The 24,843-nt window shown below is 38.8% G+C and overlaps 1 protein-coding gene across 1 annotated transcript in view; it reads left to right on the top strand.

Moving 5' to 3' along the window:
* Positions 1-24,843, top strand: part of CDYL2 (chromodomain Y like 2) — a 58,763-nt gene that overhangs the window by 18,901 nt on the left and 15,019 nt on the right. The window contains exons 2-3 of the mRNA XM_056500499.1: positions 11,953-12,547; positions 20,698-20,915. Of these exons, the coding sequence (XP_056356474.1) occupies positions 11,953-12,547; positions 20,698-20,915 (813 nt within the window). The remainder of the gene's footprint in view (positions 1-11,952; positions 12,548-20,697; positions 20,916-24,843) is intronic.

Below are 24,843 nucleotides of genomic sequence, written 5' to 3'. Positions count from 1 at the left end.
CTTCTCTCCTTAGAAGAAACACTCATTCCAGAGTGTTTTCTCCTGAAATTTGTCTCAAAACAAGACAAACCAAAATCATAAAATGCAGATTCTGGGGTAAAGCCAGCCTGAGAAATATCTTTGTTCCTTAAAGATCTAATTTTTTAATCATATTTTTTTTAAAGACTATTTTCAGAAAAAAATTGAGGCCAAATAGATTTTTTTTTTTTGTTGAACATAAATTGCACTTTTGACCCTTACAAAAAATTGAAGTGGATTATTGATTAACTTGGACAGGACTGTCCATTTTGGTACATATGCTATTATGAAGGGTTTAAAAAATGAGAAAGTACATCATTAAACAACTGAAAGTAGAAAGACTTGAGACATTCAGATTATCTTGAATAAAAATTATTTGATATTCTATGGCCATCAGAGGAACTTATTAAATACTTCATAGCGTTTATCTGAGTAAGGAACATTTCTAGCAAAATGTAGGAGATGTACAGGTGATTCAGACATTTTTTTCTCCCTTATTGTCACCTTCAGAAGACTCTTTCCAGTAATTTAGAGAGAATCTGGAGACTATTCCGTCCATTTTCCCCCAGTGTCATCTAACCAGTATTTATTCTTATATGTGTCATAAAATATCTGCGATTCCCTCTAGAAGTAACTCACAGGTGCAAACTTGCCTTTTAAAGCCTGCACTAACTATTTATGGTTGTTGCATTAATGGAATCAGCAAGGCAAGAACTGTAAAGATCCGATCCCGGAGCATACGGTGCTGCCTTTGCCCTGTACTGCACAGTCCATGTGACATTCAGCAGCCAAGGGCAAGGTCTTTTCCCAAATAACACTGCATTTTTGCACAGCAAAACTAACATCTCTGTCTTTGGGGCACACTGGGCAATCATTAGCACTTTTCTGACAGACACTGTGTACTAGATTTTGTGATTAACATATTCTGACCATTTCATTTCAAGAACAAGTCAAACATTATGGCACGCTATGTATTAAAGGAAAGAGCTCAGTACTCTAAGCTCCACCTGCAATGCTGCTAAATAACAGTAGTCATCATTAGTCCCCATGTAGTGGGATAGGTTTACATGGTGCTTTGTGACTATGAAAATAACATTTTAGAGTGGTAATTGGGGAAATATATACTCTCTGGGGAAACTGTGATTATCTAAAAACAAATTGGTATGTTTAAATCCTTCTTGCATGACCACAAAAGTTTCTTGTTTCCTTGTATTATTAATACTTTCCTATTATCTAGAAGGCAAGATTAGTTCTTCTAGATACCTTACGTTAATTATTAGCCCTAAAAATATTCCAAAAGGGTGAGGTTTATGTTCCTTCATTGGACTACAGCATATAAGCACATATAATACATTATAAGCAAAATAAAAGCAAAACTGTTCCCAGTATTTATCAGTATTTCTGCTGAGGTACTAAGAATATAGCACCTCTCCATCATGTGGGTGTTATTGTTTATTTCTGTTAGATTCTTTCTGTGTATGTCTTTGTACACAACTGCTCTTTGGAGAGAAACAACGGTTGAAGTGTGATCAGAAATTCCATATGTTATTCCAGAGCCATATAATGCAGCTGTAGCCTTTTTCCCACGTGTTCATCTTGTGAGTTTCTTACCCCTCCCGAGTATTCCAGGAGCCTTTTGGTCTTGTCAGGTCATTATACTGCATATCCTGCTCCTAAACTGTGAGATGCAAGCAGTGAGCACCAGTACAAAATGCACCTATACAGCACAAATCAGTCTTGGGATTTTTCCCCATTTTTTTTTCACTACTCTTCAAAACAGATCTGCTTCACCAAAATTTTCATTTTGTACACTGCTCTACATACAAATTATTTCAATGCACCTTTCCCATTTTCAACACCAGGTCTGAAATTACTTCACAGAGTGGGTGTTCTTTTTGGATGAAGCACAAAAAAAACAAAGAGAAAGTTGAGATGATGACAAGGAGTAGAAACACAAACTCTGACCTTGAAGCCCGATCTAAGCATCCTACCCTGCAGAACACTCAACTCTCTTACTACCTCAGCACAAACCTCCAGGATAGGTACAGGAAACACAAGTATACCTATATAAGCTGTTTCCTCTTAGCTTTGTGGCAAAGATTTGGCAACTTGTCCCTGTTATCCCTGTCTTTAATTCCATCATATTGAACGAAGAGCAAGTATACAGCTGTTGCCATGGAGCATGTTGTATGTTCACACCCCAGCTTAGCACATTCCTTGTTGTGCTTACACCATGAATACTGAATGTTTATTCAAACACTGAAAAGACACTGAGGAATGACTTCACAATGTATCTCAGTATTAAAAGAATCCATGTAATTACTAAATTACTAAAATCTTTTTAACCTTGTGAGCACCTGACCTTTGTCTTCCAACCCATCTTTGCATCTCAAAGTGTGGATTCATCTTGCTGTATGACTGAAGGCCAACAAATTCTGATGGTACCAGGTCAAAGAAAGTTGGAAGTTCTAAGCTGCTTGTGAGAAGCTCCCTTCTAGCTGCCTGGTTAATCTAAATTCAGATTAATTGAGTCAATTCACACGCACACACACACTTCCACAGAGTGCACAGAACTCAGTTTTCCAAATGGAGATGCTTTTCTCAGTGGAAAAGAATTAATAAAGAATTAGTAAATTATTAGTAAATATTTTATGCAAAATGTACTACAGAATCATAAAATAATGCAAGTTGGAAGGGACTTTTGGAGATCATCTGATCGAACCCCTTGCTTAAGGCAGCACCAACTTAATTAGGTTGCTCAGGGTCTTGCTCAATCAAGTTCTGAATATCTCAAAGGGTGGATATTCCACAGCCTCTCTGGACATCTGTCCCAGTATTTGAACACATGTATGGTTTGTTCTAGGCATGACAGTGAGGAGAGCAGAAGATTATTATTGGCTCATTAGAATCAGATTAATTAGCTGTCCAATTCATAAGAGTCCTAGAAGGTAAAAGTCTTTTTTGTAAACTTATAAACCATTTGCTTGTGGGATCTTAGTATTAAATGTGACTCAGAGGTTTATTATACTAAAGTGGGAATTTAAGCTTCCATTCATGAAGTATCTGGAAAACAGTTTGGGTGTTGGAGCACCAATGTGCATTGGTCTCTGCACTAACCCTCAATTAATAACAAGCAGACAGCTGCAGCCTTCCCCAGCTCCAGTTTGTGACTGGCACAGTGCCACGGAAAGAACATACTCTAGCCCAGTCCCAGTGAGACAAATGTAGGGAATAAATCTCAGAAAAACCTACATTTATAAAAATATAATTCTGTAATTGCCCTATTTTACAGAGGGACATGGAACAAAGCCCTTTGCCACATCATTGCTGCAAATGCATCCAGGAGCAGCTGAGGTATTCACACAACCGCCAAGTTAGGAATCTGACTAACAAATACATGGAAAATTTCCTCAGTAATATATTCACTACTTACATATTCAATACTGCTTTGAGCATAGACATTTCTAAATGACTCCTCAGCTTCATCAGAGTTCCAGTCTCACCCTGATGCTTGATAGGTCTGCACCACCTCTGTACAGAAACAGAAGGTAGCTACAGCATAGAGATGTGCACATGCCTCCACAGAAACCCTTGGAGTGATCTGGCAGGCATTTGGAGCAGCATGGCAGGGTCTGTACCTTGCTACCTGAGAAACCCCAGTGTTGTTCCTTAGGACCTCCCTGAAAGGAGTAATGGATTCCATTCTACAGCAACCCGTATGACGGCCAACACTTGGCTGAAACCTTATCATCAGGAATCATAATGACCTGAAAGAACTCAGGATTCATCAGTTAACAAGTCCTTGGCTTGAGTGAATTACCAGGACTGACAGAGGACTCAGATCAAGGAATGGTGTCCACCTGTTGCCAAAGGCAGCTTTCAAGAGATGTGGGGTCTGAGGACAGCAGGTAATCTGTCCTTGTCTCCTCAGCAGCACCATCAGTGGCTGTGATGGCAGCTCCTGGGGACTCTGCATTGCCAGAGGAGTTTCAGGGCAGTGTGTGACCAGAGGTGCCATGCAGCGTGGTGTGGTCAGCCTGACTCATTGCAGACACTGGGACAAGCCCAGATGTGTCAGTGCCTTTCATCCACCCTGGAAGCAAACAGCCTCCTCAGAGCCCAGCTGATTGCTCCAAAGCACACTTCTGTTAAATCAATGGATATGCTTTCACACCCTGCATCTCCTTGTTTAGACTGCTGTCCCCATATTTTAAATGCAGATTTCTCATTAGCTGCACTCTCAGATGATTTAAGATGTCTGGTGAACATTGACAGCTTTCATAACTGCCTTTACTACTGTCCATAAGATAGTTTGTTCCTTCCAAGCACCAGTAGGAAGTTGGTTTTACACTGGGCAGAATTCAAATCTCAAATACAAATTAAATCTGCAGTGGAAACCAATACAATAATTGAGGCCAAAACTTGGCCTACTGACCCTGCTCATCTGAATGCTATTTCTGAGGGGATAACGATGTATTATTCTTCCTTTTTGACAACTACTCCTTCACAGAAAATTTTTGAAATTTTCTGTGCCATTTTTCTGTGATGTTGCTCTGGTATCCTGGATACTTAGTTGTAATATTCTGTGTTCCTGTCATGCCATTATAGTTGCCTGAAGCATGTCTCTTTATTCATTTTTCTGCTCTACCTTTCTTTTTGGCTCTTTCCCGTATTCTGCCACCACATTAACTTCATTTGTTTAACCAAGAAGATGAAGAATTCTACTGAATTCTGAAAGAAACCTTTGTGTTTCATGAGTTTTCTTCCCTTATTATCCCACTACTTTACAAACTGCTACTTCAGCTTTTCACTCAAAGGATTGCCCCTCAGCCTTCTGTATTGTACAAAGTCATCTATTTTTAGCCATTTCCCTTTAAAACCTAACTCTGCATGGTATTATTCACAAATTTGACTGTTACTACTTTTGCTGTATGGATGTTCCAAACCAGTTGCCCCCTATTCTAGTCTGGATAGAGAGTATGAAGTGTATATATGATTTATCCTTCTCATATCACCTTATCTCTGTCTAGTCACTCATGTAACATGGATAAGGTTCTGCATTTTCTTCTCCCTTCTGTGTCAGTGATGGGGAGAGATTACTGTCCTCCTTCACATTCAGACCCATCAGCTGGGGATTATTTTATATTTGCTCTCTGTCAGGTATGTGTTGCTGTTGTCCTGGTTCTGGCCAGGACACACTTAATTTTTGTGGTAGCCAGGAGGGGCATGGCCAGGACCCTGATGTTCTTCTGTACCACCTCGCATCATTGCCAGGGACAGGGAAGGGGACTTTTCTAGGAAGAGGGGGTTTCTTCCAGTCAAGAAAATGTAGTAGAGGGAGCTGTCTGGTATTGTTTACTTGCAGGGGTTTTTTTGTGTGAATTATTTATTTTCCTACAACTCTTTTTGCTGTTCCTGTTAATTTTTCTTATCTCGTTGTTGTTTCTAGTAAATTGTTCATATCTCAACCCATGGTCTTTGCTTTTCGTGCCTCCAATTGGAGAGGGAGCAGAGGGTGGTTTCAGTGGGAGTACTAAATTGGAGAATATAATTTCTAAGCCGTGACAGTAATTTAAAAAATAGTTATATCTCCGTGTGTGCAAGAGCTACAAAACACCTACTGCCACTGGAGATTCTTTACAAAAAAAACCTGCTGTTCTGTATATCAGATTTTGGAGTAACTACATCTCATTGTCCATTTGTCTTGTTTTCCAACCCAGAGCCTTCATTTTTGCCAAGCTGTCATTTCAATCCTTGAAGATATCTGCAAAACTATTGCATTATCCTGCCTTAGATATCGCTGTAAAATCCACTTTGAGCCTTCAATACAATGGCTTCTTGGACTGACCAGTGTCCCCTTGTAGCCTACTCTTGTCCCTCATCTCCTCTTTGCCATGTCACCTTTGCAGAGCCAGCAAGCCACCCTCTTGAGTTGGTAAAGCCTCTCTGAACATCTGAAATCCCAAATCCTCAGCACCTATAGACACATCTAGTGATGCAGGGCTCCCCAAAACCAAGGCTTTCATATCTCTGTGCTCAAGTTTACCACTTTGCTGTAAAAGGGCTGAGAAAACATTTTTCTACCTACCCCACAAGAACATGTGGTTTGTTTTACGACAGTCGTACCAGCAGCATTTGGAAAGCAATGACTCATTGAGTGGTACAGCAAAATAATTCAAATATTTGTTTACGCTGTATTTTAGCTAAACCTTTGTATTTTTTTAATGTGGAATCTCCACTTCTGAATAAGCTTTGGGATGGATGTAAAAGTGTTGAACTGGAGTTCTGGCCTTGAGTTGAATCTGAAGCCCATTTGGTGAAATAAAATACTGTGAGAACTGGATGAAAAAACACCCAAAGAAGCCATAGCTGAAAAAGGTAGAGGAGCAAAAACTATCAATGAATATAAAAGAAGACAGCATTAATATTTTTTTAAGGTAATTAACAAAGTGTACTTTTGCAGGAAAAGTGTTGGGTCCAGAAAAGTTAGGAATGTGGAAACATCACCTTGAGCAGTAACTTCAAATGGCTGCACCACTACTGTAAATACAACTGATGGCATTGCACTTCTGGTTTTCCATCTAAACCTCAACTGTGGAATCTCATAGCAGGATGCCTCTGGAGTGTTACTGTCTCTCAGGAGGGAAAAATCAAAGGTGCAGGATGGGGAGCAGCAGGAGATCTTACAGCATTTATTTGTCCTGTTTAGAGTCTTCCCATGTCTGTGTTGAAGAACACATACACCAAATGCAGTGGTTTCCATACTAGTAGTTTCCATACCAGGCTGATAGGCTTTTCCCAGTGAAAATACTGAAGTTCCAGGAGTTCCCTACTAAGTTTAAGATCTCTTCTGATTCCAAGAGAAATGAAAAACAGAAAAATAAAAAACACATATGCTTAAAAAAGAAAAAAAAAAAAAAAAAAGAAAAAAAAAAAAAAGAGTTGAATAAAAAGCAGCATCTCTTGAGATTAACGGGGTGTTCACTGTTTTTACTGGAAAGATGTCATTTGATGTTTTGCCTAAGAGTAATTCTGGTGAGGTATGGCTTCCCTTTCCTTTTTAAGACTATCTGGCCCTTCACTTTCATTTGACCAGCCAGGTAATAACACAGATTTAGTCCTGAGAAGTTTTCATAGCTGGATCTACTGTGTGGGTCAGATTCTGAATAGAATCCCAGCAGCCATCCCACTGTTATTTTTCTAACATGAATACTGGCTGCTTCAGAAGATAAGTTGCCATATTATTTGTACATCTGGAATAAATGCTCCAATTACTAGATTTTGTGAAATCAAATACAAATACAAGAAAAAAAAAAAAAAGTTACAAAGACAAGAAGGCAAAATATTTACTGCTAACGAGACACAGTTATTCTCAAAGCAAAGGTAACAAAAAGGGAGAAGTTAGGGCAATACTGAAGTTTTTTTTTAAGACAAACATGTTGAATCAGATGGCCTTTATCTCTCTCAGAAATCTTACTGCCTTTCCTTCCTTCCTTGGTACTTCCTTCAAATACCCTTCCAACACCCTCAGGCACAACATGGGACAAAGACCTCCAATGAAAAAAAAACCCACATAAACCAGTACAAGTCCTGTGATCATAGTAATGAAAGGCAGTTTTTCTAATGTCTGTCATGCAGTCGCTGTGATGCTCTGAAGAGTTCACTAACAGACACCATCTGAACACCACTGATTACAGTTTAAATTGCTTCCATGGATGTGCACGGCAAGAAGAGGAGATGACATGTATTTATTTTGGAAATCATAGAGTAGATATGCAACCTTCCAAATCTTTTGAGAAGTTTACTGATCTCCCAGAAGGTGTTTTCTGGGAGCACAAGGATTTTTATTTATGCTCTTCAGAGCTGTGAACTGAGATGAGGATGCTATGCTTTGATTTTATAGTTACAGCTGTAGAAATAAGTCCATTGGAATTATCCTTTTTTAACTTAGCCTAGATATATTTTTTTTTGATAAGCAAACAATAATATTGTGCAGTTAAATGATTTTGACCCAGAATTTTCTGTGAAGGAAAGGTGGCGGTGTTGTTGTATTCTGCATACATAAGCAAAACACTTAAGTTTATGAAGCTCTAGATATTTGTACTTTAATTCACTAATACATTTTTATTTCACATGAAGTATAGAATGCAGATATATTTTTAAAGGCTTTTTATTTATGGCTTTCATCCTAGTTTGTGCAGCTGTGTCTAGAGCTAGGTTTAAGGCTATTTGGAAGCTAAAAAGTGTGTTACAAATGCATTTGCATAGATGCCATGCTCTCATTCTATTTGTTCTCTTTAGAAGTATTTATATGGTAACATATCAGAACCTCAGTTCATCCAGAATTAGCCAGCAGGGACAGGAGAGAGAGAATCCAGGGAAGTGATGGTACACGACATTTCTAGCAATCTTTTAACCGTGATATCTCTACAAAGTTTGTTTGTAGTCATTGCGCTTCTATTAAATTTAACTCCTTAGTTTTCCAAAACAAATATAGTGAAATCATGGATTTGGCAACTGTAACTACCAGGGCCACTTTTGGGAACATGTTACTCAGTTCTGATTAAAGATGAAACTGAGGGGAAAAATGGAAAACAAGACACTGAAGCCCTAGATATCTTCTGCATATTCTCAGAAACATGTATTGCTTTTTCTAGGGGAGGATTTAAAATATTATTTCTATTAATCACTAGCTGTCACAGAATTATTTCTCATTAAGAACACTGATATGATTTTTGCAACCTTAAGTAAATACAGAAATATTATTATTTCACATAGTACCTGTTAAAACAAATACACATCATTAAAAACATGAAGTAGTGATGTTTGTTGTTACTGTGAACTGTGGATAGAAGGAAAATGAGACAGATAATAGCAGGTGTGGCTAAAACTCTGATATTTATGCATCCACTGAAGCACTTCCCAGTGGCACTCCAAAGGGGGTAAATATTACTGAAGAACCTAAAGCCCTGTGATAGAAAAGGACCATGTTGAGAGGTCAAGTATATTCGATGCTACCCTCAGATGCATTCAGTGAACAATGACGCAGTAATGAGGACAGTAAAATATCTACTCAGACTTTTTATGCATCATTAGCCAAGTCAGTGGGTATTATGGTTGAACTAAAAAAAAAATCAAGGAAAACAAACTAATTTTGGATTAAACCACATTTTTTTCATTATCTCCCCAACTAAACAATAAACTGAAAAGCGGGTTGACCAAAAACAAAACATTTTGTCTTCAGTTTATTTAGTCCTTCTTTATTGTAGTAAGTTAAATTTGAGCATTGATTTTTTCTGAAAATGCTGTAATTAAATTGTTAGATTTTCCCAAATATACTTGCTTTCTGAATGTGTTTTTCAGAAACTATGTATTAAATTTGACCCAATTTAATAAATACTTTTACTCCTACTTCATGATATGTTTAACTGGTTAATCACATTCTCCATTGCCATTATTTTATTTCCCAGGAACAAAGACTAGTCATATTTTCTCCTTTTATCCTCCTAATTGAAATGCAGGATGCCTCATCACCAAAATACTTGAATGTGTTCCATATTAAAAAACACCCTCCACGAAACCTCTTCACATAAAGCAACAATGTGAAAATACGAAGTCTGTGTAGAGATATGTGCATGAGTGAAAAAGGTGAGGGTGGAGAGATGGTTTTTGTGTGTGAGCCTAAAAAAGATGAGGTATATTTGTCCATCCTTTCTGAGGTTCTTCCTTCAGTGTGTAAGCTGGGGAACAAAGCTGGTGCAATCCCTCAAAACAAAGACAAGTAACTCCCAAGTAGCAGCAACCTGACAAAAAGTTTGTGTTCCAAGTCCAAAGTCCTGAATTAAAAGGGAGGAGAATGCATGTGTTGTTTATCTGGTACAGACAGAAAAGCAGTAACCCAGACTCCCCAGTACTGATAGCTGTGGTGTACCGAGTTTAGCAGCCATTTAATTTTTTTCCCCAGGACATACATGTATGTGTTTTGCACTTTAGTGAGCTGCAGTAATTAAGGTAACAAATCCACAGGCAGTTACACGGAGTTCCATGGTTCAATGTACAGTTTTTCTGGCTAGTCCCTGATAGAAGATGAAAGTATTTTAAAGCAAAGGATAATTTGGACAGCTGCTCTCTATAAAGTTAACAAGATCATAATAAGTCTACCATTAGTTTGACAATTGAAAGCCATACATCCCACATGAGGGGAAAAAAAATTGTCAGTTCATTTATTTTATGAAGCCTTTTTCATCTTCTCAGACAAATAATCTCAAACTTGCCCAGGCTGAGCTTCAGTTAATTGTTTTGCCTCTCTGAGCAATCCTGAAGGGGACTGTGCTAAATTCAGAGTAAAGAGGATGCCTTGCTTTGCTTCTGAGGTGGTTCTGAGTAGATATTTGATAAGCCAGAGCACAAGAAGGAGCTGTTTGGGATGCTGCAGTGGGAGTCCTGGAGATGGAGGAAGGTGTCCACTATGACTCAGAAACAGATATCTTAGCACAGTTCCCATGTAAATGAACTGAGATAGAAGTATAATGTTTAGTTGCTAATTACATTTAGACTCCTTTGGGGAACCCACCAAGATTTCTATGAATGTACAGTTCCAGCCAGTGAACAGACAAAATTAATCCATTGGTTTGCTCTAACAAGGGACCTAAAATGAGCAATTACATACACTGCTGCAATTGCCCTTCTTCAAGGTTAAATTCTCCATACAGATTCTACTGTTGTTCTTCACATGAGATGATTTCTTTGAAGAGCAGTGAACACTGTTACATGATCTATCCACTTATTTATTCTTCTAAACTAACAATATGGCTTTGGGTTAATAATAATTAATAATGATGATTTTTTTTCATTAGTGGCATCTTTATCCTTCATAAACCACATATTAAAAATGAAATTTAAAAAATAAAGAATGAAAAAATAAAACCTGGGAAAGTCTTTGAAGGTTTCCTTATCATAGCTGACCTTCCAGCATTGACTTTTCATGGCAGACATATATAACAAAAACGGTTTGTTCTAAAAACCCTCCCTACTTTCCCCACGTTACCAAGTCTTATTCTAATACTTAATTCCTACTGCCATTACAACATTTTTCCTAATGATTTGATCTGAATTTCACTTGGTGCAGTTTAACCCTAACTTGCTGCCACTGGTGTGTTTGGATTTTGCTCTGCATTCTCCCTCTGCTTGAGGCTTGACAAGCATCCAGGTTCCACAGCATCATGATGCTGTTAATTCACATTCAGGATGCAGCCCCAATACAGTCCTTTAGCCCTTGGTGTAGAAATGTTCCTTACAATGACATTCTCCTGCACAGGCTGATAAAATTAATTCCTTCCATGTATGCCTTAATGCCCTTTGTTTGCTATTTTATTTTTGAATTTGTGCATTCAAAAATTTTGTATATTTGCTCAAATATTGCATTCCTAAAATGTTTGCAAGTTGGAAGCATCAAAATGGATGTGCACTATTGCAAACAAGATCTTTGCTGTAAAATACTGCAATTTGCTGTCATCAGTTCTGTTCAAGATAGTTCCAAGACACAAAGAAGACTGGGGGAGCTTATAGAGACATAATTCATGTTTGGAGTCAAGAGAATGAACAGTAACTAACAAAGCAACAAAAAAAGCTTTATTTGGCTCTTTGAAACAAGAGGTAGCTGAGGAATATAACAGTAATAGTCTCATTTTGCAACCAGATTTTCAAAGAAATTGTGCTTTGATTAATGATTTCAGACTCCCTCTTGTTTCTTCACATTAGAGCTACTGCAAGTGCCCAGATCAGATTTGAGGATGTGTTTATGTCTCTTTTAATGTTTTCAGAAGGGCAGTGGCCTTGCTGTCAAAATACCACTGGGGCTCTGCATTTCACTCCTGTACTGTCAGATCTATTCACAGAAATTCTTTCTAATACAATCTTGGTTTTTCCTTTTAGGTAGAGAGGATTGTAGACAAAAGGAAGAACAAGAAGGGCAAATGGGAATATCTCATCAGGTGGAAAGGCTATGGGAGCAATGAAGACACCTGGGAACCTGAACATCACCTACTCCATTGTGAGGAATTTATTGATGAGTTCAACAGACTACACGTTACCAGAGAAAAGCGATCCCGGCACGGGAAACAGGCCAGCGCGCCAAAATTATTGCGGGAAAGCCGAGGGTCATCTGTTGAGAAAATATCACATAGACCTTCTGAATCTGGGAAGTCTAAAGGATCAACACACAAAAGGAAGAGAATTAATCCATCTCTTCAAAAACAGAAACGAGGATATGCAGCAAAGCCAGGATCTGCAAATGACAGGGCTGCTAAAACTGTGACTTACCGAACTACTCCCAGCGGTTTACAGATCATGCCACTGAAAAAGCCGCATAATGGTCTGCAGAACGGAGATGGCAGCCATGAGAAAGATTCTACACATTTTGGGAATGGCTCACAGCAGCAAAACGTGGATTTAAATGATCATGAAAGAGAACAAAACTTGCCCAGCGTGTTAGAAGTCAGTAGCAATTCCCCTGTTGTGAATGGAATTGGTATGTGATTTAAAAACTCCTCTGTGTGGGAGGGGGGTGTTAATTGCAGCAACTGTAAGTAGGGCCCACTCGTGGAAAAATCATACACAAGTGATATGATGAGAAGCACACAAACAAGTTCCACACTTTCCCTATGTATTATACACCTTTTTTTATCAGTTGGCTTCTCTCTTCCCTTTTCCCATGGAGTGACACGAAGCAGTGTGGGCTCTGTTATTGTCTTTGCAGTGTAAATCCCTATGGGAAGCGAGGACAGGGCATGGAGTAGGAATGACAACTGAGATATGTACAATGCTGCAACTGTGGGTTTCTCTATCACCACATAACAAATCACTACTCAGTTAGGTGTGCTCAAACCCAGTGGTCTAGAGAAACCAGTGGTCTAGAATTATTTTAGAATTAATACCACTCTTGCAAAAGTACCCTGGCAAGTGTGGCTGAATAAGATTCAAGTAATCAATATTAATGCTTGTCATAGTCAGGAACTCTCAGAATAGCCAGGTCCTTGTCTCTGACAGTAACTGGACACATCAAAACAGGCTTTAGAGGAAGGTACAAACAGTCTTGAAGCGCATAAGAAGATAGAGGAGAAATTTCTCTCTAATCCTCATAGTTATTCTCTGGCTTAATTCTCAAATACTAAGGTTTACATGCTCTATAAAAACTATCCAGCTTAATGGAAGTTAAATAGCTTCTCTTTATCTATATCTGTTCAATCTTTTTGGTTTGTTTGTTTTTAATCCTACCAAATTTACAGCCCCAATTGTGTTTTAGGACAGTAATTTCCAGGAGTTAACAATAAGATGTACATTTTATTTGATCAGATTTTGGGATTTGGGATTTTGTTGGGAGGGACATAGCCTTTATTTTCACTGAACAGCCTCTTGTCCCTCTAGAAGGGATGAAGTGGAGGATGCCCTGTTAGTGAGTAGGCAGCCCCAGCCTTTTCAGCCTTCCTACCACCTGGAAGGCTTTACTGATTCCTGAGAGTTTTGAGTATACTCTCGTGCCATTGGTGTGGGAGGTGGTTTTAATACCTTTTAAAAACAGCAGGAGCCGTTCCAGATGATTTCCTACTGCTTACTGACACAGTGACGATAGCCTTTGGAGAATTATTTTGTCTGCTCTTACACACTGCATAAAGGTTTTCAGTGAGTGATCCACAATTGCTCTTGGGGTTTTTTTCCTTCCTTGTTACAGTTAATTTAGAACACAGTTTTATGTATGATCCCTTTCACTATGCATTTAATCTGGTTTACTGTTGCCAATTCACCTTTTTATTTTGATTCAGTGAGGCTCTTCAAAATCTTTCCTAGTTTTCACTCTACTTATTTTGTATTGCCTTCAAATTTTCCTCTCATATTTCTCTTCCCAGTTCATTAATACATACATTAAATAAACTAATCCTTCTGCAGGTCCTTGGGACAGCCAACTTGACATGATGAAAAGTAACCATTTGTTCCAATTATTTATTTTTATTAGCTACTTTCTATAGCCCATGATAGTACTCATTTCCTTAACAGCTTCTGGTGAACTGACCTGCCAAAAACTTTTCAGAAGTCAACATAAATTATATCACCTTGCTTTCCATTTTCCACCCTACTGGCAACCTGGCAAATGCTCCTTGATTTGGGAAGGAGAACTGACCTTGCTCAGTCTTATTGGCTGTACATGATAGCTACTGGGATCCTTCAAACCAGGCATCAAATATGCTATTAAAAAGTCCCAAACCAGCAAAATGCATGGTCAGATTTAAATGCATAAGTACTCCCTATGATGTCAATGAAATTTGAAATTAAAGCACTTAAAAGTGTATTTTGGCTTCTGCATTTTGAGGAGTTTGAGCTAATTTTAGAATGCTTAAAAAGTTACCTGCTTCTTTAAGATAATTTGCATATCTAATTACAGATGTGTATAAAGTTTTGGTGGTTTTTTTACTGCTTCTAATGAAGTTTTTCTAATTGTTTGTTTCATGTTATTCGTGGAGAAGTTCTGATACAAAATATATTTTTGAAATGCATTCATTCCCTATTTTAGAATCTTTTGTTTAATGAAGAACTAAAGGGTCACAAAGAACTGTAAGGTCAAATCAGCCTTTCCTTTGTCCCCATAAGAGCTAAGCAATGGCCTCCAGCACCCTTGATTGAATAATCCCTGTCAGAGAGCTCTCGTTCAGTGGAAAGCTGCTTTGCCTGAGCACCCAGGTGTTCTCTCCTGGCCCAAGAGCTGATCTCTGCAGCTCCTTTCAAACATTTCTTTATGAGAACTTTTGCATTCTCCAAATCCATCACTTGTGTTCTGTATGTTGTTCCCCTTGCATTCTCTAGGCAAAAGTAAGAGATCTTTAAATCTCTGCCTGGTTCTTTTCTGAAAAGCCCATACTCAGCAGCACTGCCAAGGTCAGAAATGCCTTGAGTCCTGCTGTGTGATACCCAACACATGCAGAGTGGAGAAAACTACAAAGAGGAGAGATGAGACTGCCAGAGTAAGAGCAGACAGAAACTGGTGAAGAAGGGTCAAAATCAAATCTCTTGGCTTTTTCTTAATATTGCCCTGCAAGCTTGAGAGAAGCCGTATTTCCTGATACAGAGGTCTGAAATGTCAAGTGGAAGAAACTTCTACTACTCTTTACCAAGCCCAACAATTTCCTGAACTCCCTGAGCATTCACACTCACAGAGAGGATGCCAGTGTGATTCTGCCCTGTGTCCCATTATTATCACAGAAACCCACTTTAATTTGGATTGATGCCACACTAAAACCAAGCTGAAATTTTACAAATTACACATAAAGAAAGTTTCAGAGAAAAATGCCCAATTTGTTGAATAACAGAAATTTTGTTCCAAACATCTTGGGTTTCAAAACTTTCTCCAAATCTGAGCCAAGGTCCTAAGGCTGTGTCCCTGGGGAGCAGAAGCAGTGTGGCAGTCTGCTTGGCAGGACTCCCACGTTTAGCTTGGAGGCAGCCAGCTATGCCAGAGGTTTCAGGCAGTCTGCCACTGAGTCTGGTAGTTGAAAGCCTGGCATGCTCCACCAGCGCTCGCAGGGCTCCCAGATACTAGATGGAACAAAGAGGGAGCCTGGAGCACCTAGTTTGGCTCCCAGAAGCTGTGGCTCCTGGGCAGCCCTGTTCAGAATCCGAGGAAGCAGACATTTCTGTCAGCTTTGAGATTGCTTGTATGGAACCCAAATGAATGTCAGATTCATTTCACAGCTAAGTATAAGACTGCACAGAGAATATGTACAGAAATTTTAGGTTTGTTTTGAGATGAAGCCTAGATTTGGAAAAGTCAAAAATTCCCTACAATTTAAAAACCCAGCTGTAGGCCCAGTTCGGCTACCAGTGTGGGCCTATGCTTGAAGGTCTCCAAACCCCAGCAACCTGAACCAGTATTGTTTCATATTATAATAATGTTTAATCACCAGTGCATTGAACAAAGCAATATAGACAGTAATGTTTAAACTAGAAGTAATCAAGTAATAGCTATTTTGTTTGTCTGTCAATGCCTGTTATATTCAAACAAATAACAGCTATTTGAAAACCAACTTTTGATGACTCCTTGAATGAACTTCCACCAGTCTGTTTGGTTTTGTGCATAAATCCACTTGGGTACAAGTATTTCTTTTTCACCTGTAGACAAACTCTCATCAGGGAGCTCTTTACCCCAGAGGATAAGCATGTACCTACAGGTGCGTGCACAAAATGTTCAGTGCACCCCAGTGGAGGCCTGGGATGTTGTGGAAGTTGGGACAGAGCTTTAATACCAAAAACTGTCTTCTACACATCCTGCCATAAGGAGAGCAGAATCTTTACTGTTATTTAAGGGTCTGCAGATTGGAAAATATTGAAATACTCTGTGAAAAATATCCATTGTTGCCCTAACAGTGCTAACAGGAGCTAACAGTACTGGTCTTTCTGATGATATTTGTTGTCTTCTGTTATCACATTTCTGTTTCTCTCCAGATATTGTAATTGAGAGGGATTGTTTTGTCAAGTTTCTTGACAGCATCAAAAAACATTCCCTTTTAATTTTCTCTTTCCTTTTTCTACACTGTTTTTTCTGTACCATCTGCTGAAGAATTTCTGCCTGTCATGTATCACTAACCACTGTTTTTCTCCATTACGAAAATCTTTGTAGTCTCATGGTGCCCTTGATTTAAATACTTTCTGTGTCTTAGTCACTGCTTCCTCTTGGTTTTTGAGCTTATTCTGTTTTATTTATTCTGAAAGAATACTGGCAGTAAAAGACAAGCAAACATGCTTGCTCTCTCAGTTTGGATAAAAACTCATTGCTTTTAGATGTCTTACAGATGCTCCCTTAGCTGGAGAAGTCTGAAATTATTAGTAAATTATCAACAGAATGCAGCTTATAAGTATGTAGAGTATTAACCATTACCCACAAGAAAGACAGAAAAAAGGCAGTTAAAGGCTATTGGGAAGACTGAGGAATGCCAAGCTGCTTTACCAGGGAGAGTGAGGGAGCATGGCTTACTTCACCTAGAAAAATTAAAGCCACAGTTCCATCATCCTTTCCATTTAGCATAAATGCATACTGCTAAAAAAAAAAGCAGTCCAGCTGTCCTTCCCATGACACCCTGATTGTTATTCCCATCCCTCCCACTGCACCAGTTTTAGTACTCTTGAGGCTACAAGGTGAACTACATCTGTTTGAAAATTAACCAGTTTTGCAGGGTGAGTTTTCAGCCAGAGCAGATCACCAGGCCAGCTCATGGTGTGGCTGCTTGTACCGGTACTGGGGTTGCCGTGGTGGGTGGTGGCACAGGCACTGCACCATTGAACTGGCTCTAATGGACCACTCAGAAAAGATGTATCTGAAAATAACAGGAGCTTGAGGTGTCCTCTAGCAGTGGGCAGAAACAGTGGAAGGAGATATGGAGATCCAAGTCCCCCAAAGCACTGAGGGTCAGTGCGATCTTTCCTCACTTTCCTCTCACACTCTTTGTCTGCCTCAGCTTTTTAGAATATAAATTTCTAATGTGTTTTCTGCAATGCCTGCTAGATTGGAGCCCCAGTCCCACACCCTTTGGCAGTGGTAGAGTACTGTAGAAGCTGCAGGGATGGGTAGGTAAAATGAAGAGGATTACAGGAATAAAAGAGGCTTCACTTAGGAGAGGGGGTGGCTGAGGGGCAGCATGATCAAAGTTTACAAAATCATCAAGGTCTCAGATACACTAAATGCAGAACTGTTGCTCCTGAAATCCCTTGATAGCAGAAGTAGGGACCACTCACTGAAACTGGTGGAACATCAGATAAAAGCACAGATGAAAGAAGATTCTCTGTGTAGTGGCTACCCAACCTCAAAGTCATACCACAGGAAGCTGTGGAGACAGAGAGCATCAACAGGCTCAGAAAGGGATTAGAGAAATCCATGAAAAGGTCCACAAGCAAACACTGAAGAAAACAGGAGGGATGAGCCCTCTCATATTTCTATACAACACTTAGGGATGATACTATGGGAAAGGACTGCAGAAAGCAACCAAGCTCACATTTTCTCCTTAAATAGCATTCTTTACTGCCATCTTTTACTGCCATTCTTGGAGAAGGATTACTGCATGCAGCAGTGGTCTGGGAACATGTTGGGTTCCCTTAAAAAGATACTGAAGCTTCTTATAAATATATGTTGGCTTATTCCTATAAATGTTGGCTTAGGTATTCCACAAGTTCTACTGCTGATTAAACACAAAGTAGTAATTAGATTAAACTCTCAGTAAAGGAAAGAGTATTTTTTCCCATTCTGTCTTCTTTTTGTACTTAGACTGAGCATCAAATACTCACTTACTACTAAGCCAGAAAACCACACCTAGATGTATCTGAAGGCTCCTTAGTTAATATGTGACATCCTTAATTTGTTTCATGTTCAGTATAAATTTCTTTGAGTCTTTGAATGTCATTTTTTGCCTGTCACAGCCATTTTTCACTGTGACATGCTCAGGTGCTGCTCCCCTTGTGTGCGCTGAGCAGGCGCTGACTAGTGACCCTCATGCAGGGACAATCCCAGTGGCTCCAGTGGCTCCAGAGCAAACCTTTAGTGCTCCACCACCTCCATGCAGCAGACGTGCTAAATTGGCCTGGTTCCACGTCGGTGTTGTCTTTAGAGCTCGCTGATCATTTTCTCCAGTTTATCGGATTAAACAAGATTACAGGGATGCACTAGAGACACGGAAACAACAAACTACTCACTATATATTGTTCTGTTAATGATCCACTTCTGGAAATGGCACTTTTTCATTTATGTTTCTCTCATATTTAATTTAGATCTTTCCTCTGGTTAAATTTCTTTCAGCTGGCATCCAGATAGTTAAAATACTGTGATAAAATCTATAGCTTCTTACATCATATATTCATTTACAAACTGAATACATTAGGAAGAATAAAACAAACCAAAAAAATTACTGTGAGGCTTTTTGTTGAGGTGGATTATCTGAGTGAATTAATCTTCTATTCTCTTATCATCTGTATTTAAAATAGATGTAGCATAATCTCACACACTAGGTAGATAATCAGTACAGTTAGTCTGACACACCTTCTATTCAGTGGAAATTTGTGCCTCTGATTTTGTAAGTTCTTTACACTTTTTTGGGAATTTGAAATCACCACAATTCAATAGCTTGTTGCTGGTTAAGCACTGAATAGATAAAAATGCAATATTTAACAGCCTGCCTCAGTCAAAGAGTTCATTCGTTTCAGTACATTATTCCCAATGCTCTATTAGTAATTTCACAATTTGATTTTTGTTTGTAAGAATACATGTCAAAAAAAAATTTGAAAAAAGCAGAAATATGCCATAGGAAATTATTCATAGCATTTAAAGTTCAAGCACAGGGTAATTTCTACACTTGTAGGCACGTTTCGTGAAGAAAACAAATTTCCAACACTTCTGGTTTCAAATTACTTCTTTAAGTGATGATTTAATGGAATTTGGCCATGTTTGCATTGCACCAGGTAAATCCTCTATTCAGTATAACCCAGGCAGTGCTTTTGATGGTGTCCCGTAATTCAACAACAAAAAAGAGTTTCCTGATTGACTGAACAGGCTCCTGGACAAAGGTGGATCCCCGTGTGTAGATGTGTGAGTATCCACATGCACACACCACATGAGACCCAGTCACACACCAAGCACTGGCTGTGTTTTCACATCCCATCCCTAACTGCAGTGCACATACAGGATTTCACACACTGTGAACAATTCCACAGGCAACTGCCAACTGTGAGGTGTCAGACAGATCAGTTACATACGTAAGCATCAGGCAGAAACAGCTAATCCAAAATGAGGGTAAGTGATTTTGGTTTAGAGTCATCTGTCATCCATTCACTGTTCAATTCTATTCCAGCAGAGAATTTTTTTTGGATGGTGGTCATTTAAACCATAAAATTTAAATCTATATTCTAATATTCATGTTGTCTGCCCTTTAAAAATTCCTGGCTATTTGAAACCAGGAGCTGGAACAGGTCAGCTTTGGCAGGAGTAAAGAACAGAACAAACAAAGGTGTTTTCATTCAGCTCTCTCTTGGCCTTTCTTTAAAATGGTGCATTGTGGACTGGGATCTATATAAACAAAAAACAGTGACTTTAATCTCTGTCCCTTGACAACCTGTCTCTGCTTTATTTTAAATGGCAATAGTGTAAAACATCTGTAATTAGTAAAGGATTATTGCATACAAACCTTGTAAAGCTCCTTCAACACCCCTGCTCAGCACTTACCAATCATCATCTACTGCCTATTACAGAAACACTGCAGACATCAGCAAAGGAATGGTTTGCAGTTCATACACAGTGTAAGTCAGAATAAACTGTCTTTTAAAACTGACTTACTATTGCTATTACTTGTTTTTAAGGAGGAATTATATCATTCTTCTCACAGTTCTCTTTTTCCTCTGCTGCTGGATACTCTCCAAAATGGCATCATTCCTTAGGTCTAGAGGTTGTCTGATTAGAGAACAAAAAGTTCTGCACGTTGGAGTACAGAATAAGAACAATGGCTTGAGGCCACATTTGACTAGCCGGCACATTTTTTATTCTTTTTCTTATTATTTTATATTTATTTATTTTTGTTGAAGCTAATAGAGAGTATCACTCCATTTCTTTGATGGTATAGAGATAATTATGCTTCGATTCTTTCCATGTGCAAGGTTCTTCTCTGGCCAATGGAAGCTTGAACCTACACAGCACTGTGAAAAGGAAACTTGATGGAGAGAAAGATTATGTCTTCGATAAGAGACTGAGATACAGCGTGCGACAAAATGAAAGTAACTGCCGCTTCAGGGACATCGTGGTCCGGAAAGAAGATGGTTTCACACATATTTTGCTGTCAAGTCAGACTTCAGAGAACAATGCACTGACCCCAGAGGTAAGTGCTTAGCCCTAAAAGCCAAAGAAAGCCATCCTAACGTGTAGGTTGTCTTGCAAACACTGCACTTGAATTTGATTTTATGGCTTTTTTTCCCTAATTGATGAATTTAGAAAGAAATCTGGAGTACAGACATATCTAACTTTTTCACATTTGGGATTCCTATCCAAAAGAATGCAATGGAAATTAAATTTTAATTCACATGTCTGAAAAAAAAATAAAAATAATGAAAGGAATGGCAGAATCAGTATTTCCAGCATGGAATTGTGTGAAGCAGCTTTTCACACATTGAAGTTACTGATATTTACTATCCTTAGGAGAAATCTGGTCTCTTTCCTTTTACTAATTTAAACAGTCCTCCAGTTGTATACAGAGAATTTCAGTCTATATCCTGAGACAGCCATTGTAAATTCTTTCTTGATCCCTAATTACTTTTTCTCTGAATCACTGTATGAGTCCTTATTTATGAAATCTTAACCAGTTAGGGGCTCTATCCTCAGCTGAATTGCATAAAGTCATACAACATATAAAAGATATAAATGAATTCCCTGGTCCCAAACATTGTACACACAAGGGCAGACTCAGACTTGCAGATGTACTACCCCAGTACACACATGGATCACTGGAAGGGCTGAGGAGCTTTTCCTTCCATTCCCTGTGGCTGCAATGCTCTGTTATACCATTCGCATGTCAGAAGAACGAGGGTGTCCATAAGTGCTTGCATGAGGATGGATATCCTGGAGGGAAGAGAGCACACCTGAGCCCTGTTCCACACTGGCAGTAGTGGCCTGATGGACAGGGAGGGAACACCAGGAGCCGCCCAGCACCAGCCTGGCCTGTGTGAGCATCCTGCAGGCAGAGATTCTCCAAGGGCTGCCCTCACTGGGGAGATCTCAGCCCTTTCTGCCCCCACACACTCCAGCACAGCTCTGTCCTACACAGCAACTTCAAGATAAGAGTGGATGAAATACCAGTTTGAGCACCACCTGAGGGGGAAGGGTAGATTGCAGCTAATGGGCAGTAATACACGGAGTGATATTAAATGGCTAAAACTGATAGTATGCAACATTTATCACTCCTAGTTTTTAAACTACCTAATATTTAGAAGAACTAGCTTGGTAATTATCACAGAACACCAAACGCGCACTTTTAACACTAATTCCTTAAAATGCATTAGATTGCATCAAATCCATCACTCCATCTCTGTCTTAATTACCACTAATTGACACTGCAGGTAATTTAAATGAAGGAGCTCAAGGGCCTGAAAAAATATGAAATCATGGACTTCTTGTGTTCAGTCACAACAGACACCTTTTACATTGCTGGCTGTGCTGTTCCACATCAGCAGTGTTCAGATGCTCTAACCAGGGGATTAATTCAGACCCTTTGGATTTGCCAGACCAATCCATTTCATCCTTTGAAAGTTTTCAATATGCCAGGAACCCACCTCTGTGGAAGAATAAATGATAAGCATGTAATAGTCCTCTCCTTGCATCACCATCATAGACTATTCCTAGAACCTTTATTGAAGCTCACTTGAAAACCAGGAAATACGTTTTAGAAAACCACTTTACTGACCAGGTTGGTCAGGAATTAATCAGGTATTGAGCTCTCCACATGGAGGTTGTCTGTTTAAACCTCATCCAGGCCAAGAGCAATCGCAGGCTCTTGCCCTTGGAAGACTCATGGCTGTAAACATAAAACAGCTTCTTTGGCCTCAGTCCAGGCTGCTGCCCATGATCATTCACACCACAAAATCCAGCACCTCCAGGACTGGCAATTTCACATTCTTGCTGGCAATTACAGCAAAAACCCCAGGAACTGAAAGGAGGAATGTGTTGAATGACTTGGCCCTGCAGTTTGTCACCCATAGCCATAGGTGAGACAAGCTGACAAAGTGTTTTAGGGAGGTTTAGAGCATTTTCAGTTTTGATGCCTTTTATCCCCAATGAATACAAAGTACAAACACACAATTCCTACAAAATGAAGAAAATGTATTTCATTTTGTATAAAGAAATGCTAACTTCAAGCTTTATTAGACATTCAGTAAATTATGTTTGCCAAATAGCAAATGAATCATTTATTCAGAGCAGGTCTATTTTATGTGCTTAAACAGTGGCCTGGGTATACCTGGCCATCTGCATTAAAGAAAAAAAAATATGTGCACTGTAAACAATAATTTTAAACTTTTAAACTTAAGTTCATACAAGATCCCTCTCACCCCTCAACAGCTCTGCTTCCCTTTGCGCTTTATAGGAATCTTCAGATGAAATGGATAGTTGTGTTCAACCATTGGCCCCTGCCATATATGCCAATTTAATTTAAATTGCAAAGAATCTATTTATTACCAAAAAAAAAAAAAAAAAGGAAAGAAAAAAAGTCTAGAGAAGTCTACCAGAGTCTAGAGACTCTTCATCCTATGTTGTTGGTAATCCCATTTGTGCAGGTGATTTTAGCATGAAATGTGCCAATGCTCTTTCCAGCAGCCTTTGCTCTGATTGAAGTTGACTCAGTGCCTCTTCAGTAATTGAGTTTTTTCTACAAAAATGTTCAGGGCACTATAGAAATTCTTTCTTATTTTTTACAAGAGCTTATAAAATTTCCAAGACAGTGTCATGAAACAGCACAGCTTGTTCTTATTTCAGTAGCTTAAGCTTGCTACTTTTAAGATTTGTTTTTTAAATACATTTGTGAAATATTTCATTATTAATATCATTTTTTTCTTGTGGGACTTCTGCTGCTCCTGAAGCTCTTTCTCCAGTGATGCTGCTGCTGTTTTAACTCAGCACATCTCAAGGATCCAAATTCTATTTCAGACTAAATGGACCCATCTGCTCTTCTCATTTAACACTATTAACAGAGCTAGGAGTTAATATTCCCCTGAATTAAAAGTGAAACATTCCCTAAACAGCCAGTGTTTCCATTGAAGAGTGACAGAACTACCTCAAGTACCTTCTCATACAGAAGAATCAGGTTTCAAATTTCAAATGTGAATACCAGTTTAAAGTTCTGCCAGGTGCATTTTGGAGCACTGGTTTGCCTTCACTTTTCCTAACCTGGAAATAATAAAAAAGAGTCAGGTACACATTTACTGTTCTCTGTAGTTCTGCTCTCTATATAAAACTGAATTGTGGGTTTTGGCTAGTTCTTGTGGCTGCAGCTTTAGAGGTTCCCAAGTCCTTTAGGTGCAGACAGAAAGGACTTGGAATCACTAACACAAAGTTTATTTATGTAAAAAGGCACAAGTGGGGAAGAGGTTCTAAGAACAACAGAATAGCTTTAAAATTTGGACTTACAGTAATATTTACAGAAAAAATACATTTAAGAATATCACAGTGAGTCCTCAGAGATTCAGAGAGGTTAACTTTTTTAACTAGTGCTTCTATTTATGTGAACAAGAGACTTCTGTTCAAGATACTTTATGTAATTATGGTGATAAATTCCCAGCTCTTGGATTTTCCCAGAATGTAAGCAAGATGGAAAGCAAAGGCCACCAAATGCCTTTGGAAATTTCCTTCATCCAGCAAAAGGCATTAAAATAAGCTCTTAGAAATTTAATGAAGTTTTTAACTGGTTCATGTTTATTTTGCAATGTAAGATGTCCTGTTCAAGAACTAACAAGATTATTTACTTGGCAGGATTAAAAATACAAGCAGCTTCTGAGGAGGTGATAATTTTATTATATATTTGTGTTTCAATAAAACAGTAAGTGAAGCACTGGGTCTGGTCTAAATTTACAATCCAGTCAACTATCAAAACCTAAATAACTGGGCCCATACTGTTCTGTAAATACTTCCTTGGAAATTTTCATCAAATGCATTCATATAGAAATACTGTCTCCCCCAGCTGAAAATTACCTAAAAGGCCATAAAAAAGCTAATTAATAAAAGCATGGATCTGGAGAATATTGCTAAGGAGCTCTGGAAAT

Source organism: Oenanthe melanoleuca, chromosome 11 (assembly GCF_029582105.1).
Source record: "Oenanthe melanoleuca isolate GR-GAL-2019-014 chromosome 11, OMel1.0, whole genome shotgun sequence".
Taxonomy (NCBI): Eukaryota; Metazoa; Chordata; class Aves; order Passeriformes; family Muscicapidae; genus Oenanthe; species Oenanthe melanoleuca.
The sequence above is the reverse complement of the archived record's forward strand: the minus strand, read 5'-3'. Positions and strand labels throughout refer to the sequence as shown.